This window comes from Clupea harengus, chromosome 24 (assembly GCF_900700415.2).
Source record: "Clupea harengus chromosome 24, Ch_v2.0.2, whole genome shotgun sequence".
Classification (NCBI taxonomy): domain Eukaryota; kingdom Metazoa; phylum Chordata; class Actinopteri; order Clupeiformes; family Clupeidae; genus Clupea; species Clupea harengus.
The window spans coordinates 6,728,830-6,740,609 of NC_045175.1; the positions used below are offsets into that span (position 1 = coordinate 6,728,830).

The 11,780-nt window shown below is 44.1% G+C and overlaps 1 protein-coding gene across 1 annotated transcript in view; it reads right to left on the reverse strand.

Annotated features, from left to right (window-relative positions):
• Nucleotides 1–1,138: 1,138 nt before the first annotated feature.
• LOC105896826 (echinoderm microtubule-associated protein-like 6) overlaps nt 1,139–11,780 on the reverse strand; it is a 122,469-nt gene continuing 111,827 nt past the window's right edge. Inside the window, exons 29-42 of the mRNA XM_031562298.2 lie at nt 11,761–11,780; nt 10,962–11,060; nt 10,156–10,176; nt 9,217–9,390; nt 8,516–8,724; nt 7,796–7,953; nt 7,465–7,579; nt 6,724–6,912; nt 5,158–5,330; nt 4,613–4,775; nt 3,090–3,193; nt 2,610–2,763; nt 2,348–2,448; nt 1,139–1,979 (exon numbers count right to left, since the gene is read on the reverse strand). The exon at nt 11,761–11,780 is cut by the window's right edge and continues 110 nt beyond it. Of these exons, the coding sequence (XP_031418158.1) occupies nt 1,955–1,979; nt 2,348–2,448; nt 2,610–2,763; nt 3,090–3,193; nt 4,613–4,775; nt 5,158–5,330; nt 6,724–6,912; nt 7,465–7,579; nt 7,796–7,953; nt 8,516–8,724; nt 9,217–9,390; nt 10,156–10,176; nt 10,962–11,060; nt 11,761–11,780 (1,705 nt within the window). The 3' untranslated portion in view covers nt 1,139–1,954. The remainder of the gene's footprint in view (nt 1,980–2,347; nt 2,449–2,609; nt 2,764–3,089; nt 3,194–4,612; nt 4,776–5,157; nt 5,331–6,723; nt 6,913–7,464; nt 7,580–7,795; nt 7,954–8,515; nt 8,725–9,216; nt 9,391–10,155; nt 10,177–10,961; nt 11,061–11,760) is intronic.

The window sequence follows — 11,780 nt, forward strand, 5'->3', positions numbered from 1 at the left end:
TTTCTTTTCCCTTCTCAGTTTAATAATATAATAATACGCTATGTGGATATCTAGACAAGTTACAAAAAAGTACACACTCGACAACAACTTTTGCAGTCATACATAATTGGCTATAAACATATATTGTAGGCTAATATATATTAAGCTTGTCTGCTCCGTGAGAGCAGACTTGTAGTTTTTTTTTTTTTTTTTTAAACACCAGAGTAAGTTTGTTGCAATGTCTGCATGCCTTCTATTCAAGACAAAACCCTCACAAAAATGGTTACTTCATACATACATACATACATAAACGTACATACATTTAAAAATAAAGTTGTCATTATAACAAAAATATAACACGTTTAAAACACTTCTACAAACGGTAAAGTTACAGTACTTCTGCCAACTGTGGCACCTGAGTCCTCCTTTTGTATTTGGGAAGGTGGGTGATGTGGTAGAGGTGATAACAGGGTGATATAATATGTCTCATGTTATGTACAAGTCAATCCTTAATCCTTGCATATCACTTAAGTAAACCACTCGTCTGTAAGCCCTAGAATCTTTTACCTTGAGTAGCACCATGGAAGAGAATTAGAAAAGAAACTATGTCGCTGACGCATTCCCACTGATGATGCTTATAAGGCACTTCACACATTGGAAAAAAAAAAAAAAAATTCAAATGATCCCTTTTGCACCCTCCTCACACAAACACACACACACATACACCCACACACACTCACACTCACACACACACACACACACACAAAATATCTTGGCATGATAGTGGTGATTTGCCACAGTTTTAACATGAGAAAGTAAACATTGCACATCATGAAATGGCAAAAACACCTACTACCATAGCATGACTCGGTTGGAAAATAAGAAACAAACCTGTTCTCAGCCACTAAACCTTTATAGAAATGGGCTTGATCTTGTCGAGGACACCTGACCATTTAGTCCCTTCTCACTTACTTGGTCAGATACGATGTTAGTTTTTTAGTCCATTCTGATCTGCTAAATTTGTTGCATGCCCTAATGGTGTTGATGTCCTGCTCAGTTCCTGGCTTCTGTTTTATAGGTTAATCTTTCAGTGTTTGAATCAATATATCAATAAATCAATAGATTTTCCCACCAGAAGAGCCAACACGTGATAATTACTAGGAACATAACTTCTTGAGAATCTCTGAGGAGGTATTTTTTTGTTTGCATTAAAGCAGCTGACTTCACCCTCTAGTTTCACCCCCACCCCCTGTGAAATAAAACTCTGAATTCAGATAGTTACCACACAATTCTGTGGATGGGTTTCTATATCTATGTATCTATAGGTACCTGAAACTGTCATATACTCTTTTTCTTGTATTTATAATCTATAATACATTTAATTTATAATGGGCAGAATATAAGATTTCTGCACTCTCCAGTTTACTCCCTTTATGCCCCCAAAATATTCTTTGTCCGTTCTTCAAAAAGCTAGAGGTTACAAAAAGAACCTTTTGCATATAAAGTACCCTTTGTTGGCAGAAAGGTTTCATAACGGCTGATAAGGGTTCTACTCCGTTTAACTCTTTAAAGGTTTGATAAGGGTTCTACTCCAGTTAACTCTTTAAAGGTTTGATAAGGGTTATACTCCGTTTAACTCTTTAAAGGTTTGATAAGGGTTCTACTCCGTTTAACTCTTTAAAGGCTTCTACAAAGAACCCTGGAAGGGTCCATCAGAATGTTCAGAGTAGAACATTTGAATGCTTTTCTAGGCAAATAAAACCAAAGAACCATTAGAGGTTCTAGACTGCACCCTTTACTGAGAGAGTGAATGGTGAAATGCGAGTACGTCCTGTAGGTCTCCTATGGGTGTAGCTGAGGTGGATGCAGCATCTCAGGTCAAAGGTCAGGTCAAGATTGCAGCAGCAGCAGCTTCGTAGAGGCAGTGAGACACTCTCTCATCTTCAGGTCACTGGCTCAGTCAGGAGCATCCATGTTACAGGCATTTCCAGACAAACACACTGTGAATGGTGACATTTTGTTGTAGTCACTTAAGCTCTTACACAGCATAAATTAGCCCTATTAGGAATGAAGAAGGAAAACTACATATCCAACTGAACAGTTCTGTTTTTAATAAGTGATTATCTATCAGACCGTCTCCCTATTGCAAGTTAAGCATGCAAATGACAAATGCAACTAAACTAAAACATCACACTATAGACACTAAAACATCACACTGGACACTAAAACATCGCACTGGACACTAAAACATTTGAAATAGGTCTCATACTGACATCTAGGCATATGCAACAAAGACCAACAAACGTGAAGTTTTAGAAAGAAAAAAAGAAAGGAAGAAAATGAATGAATGAAAGGGATGCCAACTCACCTGCAGTCACTGCCTCCGACACTGATGACGTACTTGTCGTCGGCAGAGAAACGAATGTTGGTGATGTGAGCAGAGTGACCGAGGTAGCGCTTGTGTTTGGCCTGAGAGAGAGGGGGATCAGATATCAGCTCCAACTCACTTACTACTGATAATGCAGATACAACTACTACTAATTTACTACTGATAATGGCAATATGACAACCACTGCCACAAGTGATGACAACACCAGGGAAGACACAAGCAATAAGCATCCCACGCTTACAAATTTTTCTGTGCACGGGAAGTCGAAGAGCTTGACCAGGCCGAAGTCGTCTCCCGTGGCGATGTTGAGGCCGGCGTGAGAGACGGACGCGCAGATGACGTCAGCCTTCTCAGCGTTGCGTGGCCACACCCCCACCACCTCATCTCCCAGCACGCTGTCAGCACATTGGCACAAAACAACTCGTCTCTTTTACTGGTCTCTACCTATCGGGACATCTCTAAGGTTTACAAAGACTTATTTAGTATGTTGGTTTTCGGATTAAGTTTTGTGCTGTGTAACTATCAGTGTCTTACAACTGCACACAAACTACACTTTAATTCTAACTCTGATTTTAAAACCATGTAACTTCAGTCTCAGTGGTTTATTTATTTGTTGCCAAATCAATGTGCTCAAGTGGTCAATTTTTCTTAAATATAGCAGCAGAAGTTGTTGAGTTGAGTCCTGACTCCTGATTGGTTGGCGACCTCGGTGACCTCTCACCTTGTCCACGTGGCCCAGGTGATTCTGTCCATGGCGGTCTGCTCCGACACCACCTTCCCGTTGGGAACCTCATGAACCTGTCTCTTGTACATTCCTGTGGAAACCTGTAACCACAACAAGCAACATCATCGCAATGATATTTGTATATCTTGGCATCTTAACGGTTACTTGACGCTCTTGTCCGGGTCAGCGTAAATTAGACAGTAATTCTAAAATTTCGCCGTCATATATAGCACAGCCATCAATAGCACAGCCATCAATACACAAGTCGACAACATTTGTTAATGATCATTTTAGATATATGATTAACCCAGCCTTCAGGTAATTTATGGATTTAACATGCTAAAAGCGAAACGATGTTGTTTTCAGCTTGGAATCTATTACAGTGTGTGTCAGTGTTTGCCATAGCAGGACCAGTTTCTATTTGATGCACACTGTCCTTCTGACTTCCAGGTTAAAAATAGCTGTTGATCTGTTGTCCAAATGGCTTTCCCAATATAACCCCTATCAAAGGCTGAGCGATGGTTTTTGCAAACCAGGATGGTTCATGGATAGCAGTGGAAATATCCTGGTTCAGAAAATATCAAGAGACCCTTTGGGGCCATAGAGGTGTGGCACTGATCCCCCTGTGCCAACAAGCCTGCCCTCCCTTTAGAGGTGTGGCACTGATACCTCTGTGCCAACAAGCCTGCCCCCCTTTAGAGGTGTGGCACTGATACGCCTGTGCCAACAAGCCTGCCCCCCTTTAGAGGTGTGGCACTGATACGCCTGTGCCAACAAGCCTGCCCCCCTTCCCCTGTTGCCTCTCTAAGGGTTCACATGCTGTTAAAGATGGAAAACCTACTCGGCCATGCCACTGACCTGGAATGAAAACTACTGAACTGAACTGAACTGAACTGAACATACAATTTGCCTGACTGTCTCATGTTAAGCATATGTATGTATCTCCGGGGTCTCCGACTCCAGTTCTTGTAATAATTATTATGGCTTTAGTCAAAGCCTCATAGAACCATACTGTGCAAAGTAGGGAATTAACACTCTTGATGCACTCCTTCAGTATATCCATGTAACCCACTCCTTCAGTATATCCATGTAACCCACTCCTTCAGTATATCCGTGTAACCCACTCCTTCCTAGGCCTCACCTGTCCAACAATCTCGACATACCCCCAGAAAGCGCCCACAAAGAAAGTCCACAAAGAAGTACTATACAATTAAAAAACAATACGGTAGTCGCAATGAAATCCATTAAAATCTTTCCAGCTACACTGTACACATAAGAATGTAATAGGATTTCTTCTACCATGCTATGAACTACAGTGCAAACAATTACCAATGGTCCAACACACACACACACACACACACACACACACACACACACACACACACACACACACACACACACACACACACACACACACACACACACACACACTCTTTGTAATGTATCCAATATAAAATTCAATGTAATACCATATGGAAGTTTATCTAGTGAGTACACACACACACACTGGCCTAGCGTACCCCGATAAACTTGCTGTCAGCAGAGAAGTCCAGCTGCATGACGAAGCCGGGGATGTCCTTGCAGTAGCCGATGCGGTTGAGTGAGGGCCCCAGCGTGAGGTCATAGAAGTCCACGGCGCTCTCCACGGAGCCCACCGCCAGCAGACAGTTATCAGGGCTGAACCTGGACGACAAGAGACAAGACAAGGGGACAACATAGAGGTCAGGAGGTCGCTAGGGTTCTGTGTGTGTGTGTGTGTGTGTGTGTGTGTGTGTGTGTGTGTGTGTGTGTGTGTACTCACTAGATAAACTACCATATGGTATTGCATTGAATTTTATATTGGATACATTACAAAGAGTGTGTGTGTGGGTGTGTGTGTATCCATCCCTGACTGAATGTGTATGTCTGATTTCATTGTCTATGGGTGAATGCATCCAACTGTGGGTGGAAATATGTAAATGTTTTAGCATATACAGTTATAAACATGTGTAGATGAACATACAATTCTGGTGTGTGTGTGTGTGTGTGTGTGTGTGTGTGTGTGTGTGTGTGTGTGTGTGTGTACCTGATGTCCTGGATGCCGACGCTGCGGTCCCTCTTCTTGCCCCAGACGGTGAGCGAGTTGACCAGCAGTACAATGAACTCGCCGTTCTCCATGCCGATGGCCACCATCTCCCCGTTGGGGCTGTACGCCGTGCACTTGGCTGGGTGGCCCAGGCTCACCTTGTTCAGAAGTTTCTGGAAGAAGAGAAAAAAAAAAAAAAAACATTTTTGCTTTTGCTGCTTTGATGTTTGCTCTCCATTCTGTTCTCTTGGTTAGGTATCTTTTCAATACAGCCATTCATTTGTAAACAATGATTTATAAATACAATTTCGTCTGTGCGCTCTTCTCCTCGAAATGTCATTGAACTGTTCTTGATTAGCCAAATCAGGTGCGTTCAGACTTATTGAGAGCCTCACTGTAGAAATCAGTCAGGTACAGACTCAGGGAAAGGTACAGAGAGGCAGGGAAAGAATACAAACATGCAGAACAAGCAGGGGCCAGGAGCAAGGGTTCTTTAATCACACACTATGATCAAAGTGATTTTTTAATCTCTGTGAAACCTGGTTGGATCCGTAGGGGTTAATGAACTCAGTTCTATTGCACAGGCATCTTGGGGATTAGAGGTAACTCATTAATCAACATGTAGTCAAGTTGGGGAGCATTAATCATGTGTTGGCATACAGCTGGGCCTTATCTACTGTGTACTCGAACATAATAAAAGTCTTAATGTTATTTTAGGGGTATAAGCGTATGAGCTGGATGTTTTTGGAAAGTAAACAAAGCCTGTGTCATCATCCTGCGACGTCAGTCACACGAACACAAATACACTCGCCATTTTCTTCTATTGGTGGTGTCTCCCAGCTCAGAAATAGCGTCAGTCAGACTCCTTCACTCCTTGTTGACACCTTTTTTTTTTCTCCAAATGACTCCCTGGTGTAACAGATCACATGAGTCGCGCTCGCAGCCCCCCCAGGCCCGACCCATCCCGCCACCCGAGGTTCCTCAAGGTCTCATGTCCATATATGGATATCTGGTTTCCTCGTTCAGTTTCGCACCTCTAAATTGTGACCGTGACATCATGTGGCGAGGCGGGAGATTTGGACGCGATCTGATCTCCGCTGATCCCCCCCAACCCCCCCCCCCCCCTGCACTGGCCACTGACTGGACACTTGCTTGGCATGTCTCAAAATCTGTCGCCACGGTGACAGGAGACACCCCAAGTCTAATTGGCGGGCCCATGGATTAATCAAGGTTATCACTGACTGGCAGACAGACATCAGTCCAGAGAGACATCGGTTGTTCAGTTACAAGGATGAGAACACACAGGTAAATGAGATGTGTATTAATCTATTTAAATACACTTCCCTAACAGACTTAGCGGACTGTTATAGTAGTTATAAGAACAGTGGAGTACGCCACTCTACAATTTCTCATCTTCTTTCACCCCCTTTTCTTGGTCCATTTTCTCTCTTCTTTTCTCTCTCTCTCTCTCTCTCCCCCTTCCTCCCACCTTCTCTCTCCTTCCCTCTTTTCCACTCTGTCCCCTTTGTCTTCCTCTCTTGTCTCCTGTCCCTTCCTTGCGCTCACCTTGTCTCCCAGGTCCCACATGCGTATGGAGCCGTCGTCGCTGGCGGAGATGAACACATCTTTAGTGGGGTGCGTGGCGAGGCCCCAGATGCGTCCTTGCGTGTGCCCGTTGATCATGGTGTTGGAGGCGGCGTTCTTCTCGCCCACCTCGATGATCTCGCCGTCCTTGGTGCCCACCAGGATCTTACCCTGCGGTTGGGTAGACAGCGGGTCAATAAGAGTTGGGTACAGCGGGTCAATAGGTCACCTCACAGGTGCACTAACATTACACACCTTTATCCAAAGCCACAGCAGTCAAGCTTCAGTTTGTGAGGAGAACAGTAATGGTGACACGTTTATTGTTCACGAGCTAATCACACTCCACTGCTTTCACACATTATAGCAAGGCCTTAAAGTGTGTGTGTGTGTGTGTGTGTGTGTGTGTGTGTGTGTGTGTGTGTGTGTGTGTGTGTGTGTGAGCTAATCACATTCTACTGCTTTCACAAAGTATAGCAAGGCCTTAAAGTGTGTGTGTGTGTGTGTGAGCTAATCACAGTCTACTGCTTTCACACAGTATAGCAAGGCCTTAATTAAAGTGTGTGTGTGTGTGTGAGCTAATAACATTCTACTGCTTTCACACCTGATAACCATGAGAGAGAGAGAGTGTGTGTGTGTGTGTGAGTCTGGTGCGTAAAAAGTCAATTGTCGGGGTATAGCAGGGCATTAAGATGCAATTAGAGATAAAGTGTGTGTGAAGCGTACCTTTCCACGGCAGACGGAGCGAACGTTCTCCACCGGCAGACCCGTCTCCAGCTGGAACGCCCGGCAGCGCTTCATCTCCTGATCCCACAACTTCACTGCCCCGCCCTCTTTAGTGCTACACACACACACACACACACACACACACACACACACAAACACACACACACATACTGAAGGTGAATCCTGAGCTAAAATGACATATTATGTTCATATAACAGATCACCCATATTAGATGGGCCTCAGGGTGACTTAAACTTATGTTGTAGTGGCAACATTTGGTTAGAAATATGAACATGGGTTTTGAAAGTTTTTAAATTCGGTGTCCACTCACGGGCGCTCCTTGCCGCCGGTGACGATGAGGCCATCCCTGAGCGTGGTGTACATGGTGAACACCGGCCCCGTGTGCGCCTTGGCAACCACTCGGACCAGGAAGTGCTCCCGCCATACGTACACGTCCCCGTTGATGGCCCCCGTAAAGGTCAGGTTGTTCTAGAGAGAGAGAGAGAGAGAGAGGAGAGAGAGAGAGGGAGAGAGCACATAAAAATACTTAGACAACACCATTTTCATTGTTAATATTTTAAAGATGTATATATGCTTGGACAGCACAATAATTTGTCAGTTATTGAATTATAACATGTTTTTTTTTTTTTTTACATTTTCTCTAGTTTATTTGACTGCTTCTATATTACATGACTCCCTTATGAATACACATATAGATATCCATATTTCATTATACTGTGCGATGCATAGCGCACTTTATATTGCACAGGATGTCCCCATTTTGTAACTATTTAAAGTAGTTAAGGCCTATAATATTCAAGGCCTATAATTGTGAAACACGTCCACTGTGCTTAAACACTGTTGGCATTGCTTTAGCTAGTCGTGTATGTTCGTTGTATTTTTTGACATTTTATGATCTGTGATCTGTGACGGTAATACTCACGGCACCAAAGGCCCCCGAGAGCATGGTCTGTGTGTGTGACACACACAGACACAGACACAGACACAGACACAGACACACACACACACACACTGTGACGGTAATACTCACGGCACCAAAGGCCACGGAGAGCATGGTCTGCATGCGCCCGTCCTCCACCGTCCCGATCACGCCTTTCTTGTGCATGAGCGAGCCCCCCACCAGCGTCCAGAACTTGATATGCTTCACGCCCACCGACACGAACTGCGTGTCCGAGTCCGGACGGAACTCCGCCACGAAGATCCGGTCCGTGTGGCCCCCTTTGCTGCTGACCTTGGTACCTGACGGGAAAACAGGATCAGAATTTGGGACAAATCTTGGAAGAGATTTTTAAACAAACAAACAAACAAACAAACAACACAAACAGAAAGTACAAAAACTAAAAGATTCCCAATATTTTCACTGGCCAACTTAAAAGTATTTTGTAAACATAAAACATATAACATACTATATTACATATCCAGACATGGGGTTTGTAAATAAATGCATTAACTAATGTATATAATGGCTTCAAATATATCAGACTACTATGGGGATAGGAGTGTTCTCCCTCCACTCACTCAAAGCACCATAGTGAATGGAATATTCTGGTTACAGAACCCCCCCCCAACCCCCAACAAACAACATACTGTACAACAAACACACATCTCATACACACTTATCCATGTGTTCACACTGCTCGCACACACACACACACACACACACACACACACACACACACACACACACACACCCACACCCACACACACATACACCCACACACACACACTAACCTTCCTGCCAGCGCCACACAGTGATGGAATGTTCCGGCTCCACTCCCACCGAGAGCAGCAGCTTCCCCGTGGCGCTGAAGTTGACGTAGCCCACGCCCTTGGAGTGGGAGCAGCGCAGCACGGACAGCGTCTGCTTGCTCATGGCGTCCCACACGTGGATGGAGGGAGCCATGCCTGCAGGGACGGCAACAACACATGATTACAGTCCTTTTTACCGCTGGTCAAAAGGCATTTATGTGGTTTCCTGTGTTATCTGTTATGTTTGGGGTGTGTGTGAGTGTGTTTGTTTTGGGTGGTGTGTGTGTGTGTGTGTGTGTGTGTTTGGGTGGTGTGTGTTTGGGTGGTGTGTGTGTGTGTGTGTGTGTGTGTGTGTGTGTGTTTGGGTGGTGTGTGTGTGTGTGTGTGTGTGTGTGTGTGTGTGTTTGGGTGGTGTGTGTGTGTGTGTATCTGTATGAACACTGTTGGTTCATAGACACTTGTGACTTATAACCAAGCTCTGACCACATACAAGCTAGAGTTAGCTCAGGAAGCATCTGTAACATGCTACACAGTCTCCTACATTAGATACGATACTCTCTCTATCAGCATCATATGTAGTCATAGTGACATGCTACACTGACTAATCCCCATCATGCTTATTGTCACCGTGGGCAACTATATGCACAGTTATCCCTAAAACACAGACAGAAGGACTAAACTGATTTATACTGAGATAGAAGGATGCAAGACGTGGAGTTATATTATATTGTACAAGTTGTCACTCACATACGCATAAACACACACACGCACACGCACGCACATGCGCACACACACACACACACACGCACACACACATAAACGCACATACACGCACACACACACACACACACACACACACACACACACACAAACCACACACACACACGCACACACAGGAGAAAGCAAACGCTGTCCTCTTACCTGGCAGGTCATTCACATCTCCTGTGATGGAGGGAAGAGAGGTAGGTGGAGAGATGAAGGATGGAGGGATGGAGAGGTGATGGTGGTGGATGAAGAGGCATATCAACAGAAAAAAAAGCAGTGAGTCGGCCAGCACTTCAAAAGGAAAATAATGTTGAGAGCACTCCGCACCCCGCAGAGGGATGCAGAGAAAACACACAAACAAATAAAACAAACAAACAAACAAACACACAAAGATCTCCAAATGTGAGTCATTACAAAAACAATCATGTCCACATTCAGGTTCAGAGAGTGGAAGCGGTGTTGTCATGACGTCATGCTACGCTAGCTACAAATTAGTTCTACATCCTGATTCCAGAACTGGGTTAATGAGGACATCCAGATGTCTGACTCAAAACATGTTAAATAGCAACTGGACCAGGCCCAGATCTGGCCCGGATCTGGTTCTGATCAGTTCCAAGACCACAGCGTATTCCATCTCTGAACCTCAACCCGGAGAGAAAACAAAAAGTAGCAATTTTTTACGGGAGCAAGAAGAAAAACTATATTCCAAAAAAGAGTGACAAAGAGTGCAAGCAGCATACGTTTTGAGAAAAGGCAAATAAAAAGAATAAAAAAAAGCATGTGGCTTAACTTAAGCATATGGGCAATGACTTGTGTGAAGGCCATTTGTCATTATAGGCTAAAGCTAAGCTAAGCTGATATAACAAATGGAGCTCTCAGACTGCCCTGTGGTATACGGCACACCTGTCTGACATTATCTCTAAACAAACACATGAACAGCTGTTCAGTCAGGGCACTCGCACCTATTTGGCCCGTGGCGATGATGTTTTGGTATTTCGGATGTTGATTGACTGTGAGACAAAGGATGTCATCGGTATGCTCCAGATAGAAGGTTTGTGTTCCTACAGAGAGAGAGAGAGAGAGAGAGAAAGAGAGAGAGAGAGAGAGAGGTAAATGAATACTACTGGAGGTAATATGAGAGGCTTCTTTGTTACTTCAAACCTACCATAATCTTCACATACTGACAGCCAGTGCTGCATTGTCATTTCATAAACAACCACTAGATGGTATCATACTCAAATCTAAATATCACAAACATGGCAACCTATCAGGCAAACAACTCAAGACATGAATAATATACCTAATAGAAACTGTCTGCCTGTTTATATGACTACAAAGGTTTTTAAACATGAAAATGTATATGACATCATAACAAAAAGAGACACAAAAGGACGGGAGGGCGTGGGGGGGTTGGGCAGAGAGGGGTGAGGGAGAGGGAGATGAAAAGGGAGGAATTAAGATGTAGGGATAGTGTCAGAAAATGTTTGTGTGTGTGTGTGTACACAAATGTTTTTTGAAGTCAGCATAAGTTATTAAGTAAAGGACAACGGCCAACGAGGTGTCCCGTTACTCAAAGCAAGGGATAACGGCCAATGAGGTGTCCCGTTACTCAAAAATATTGGGTGAGGCGGAGACAAAGAACTCCACGACATGAGAAAAAGGGAGAAAGAGGGAGAGGAAACAAAAAGTGGAGTGTGTGTGTGTGTGTGTGTGTGATGAGACTGAGTGAGTGAGTGAGTGTGTGTGTGAGTGTGTGTGTACCTGCGGAGAGGCTCTGTATG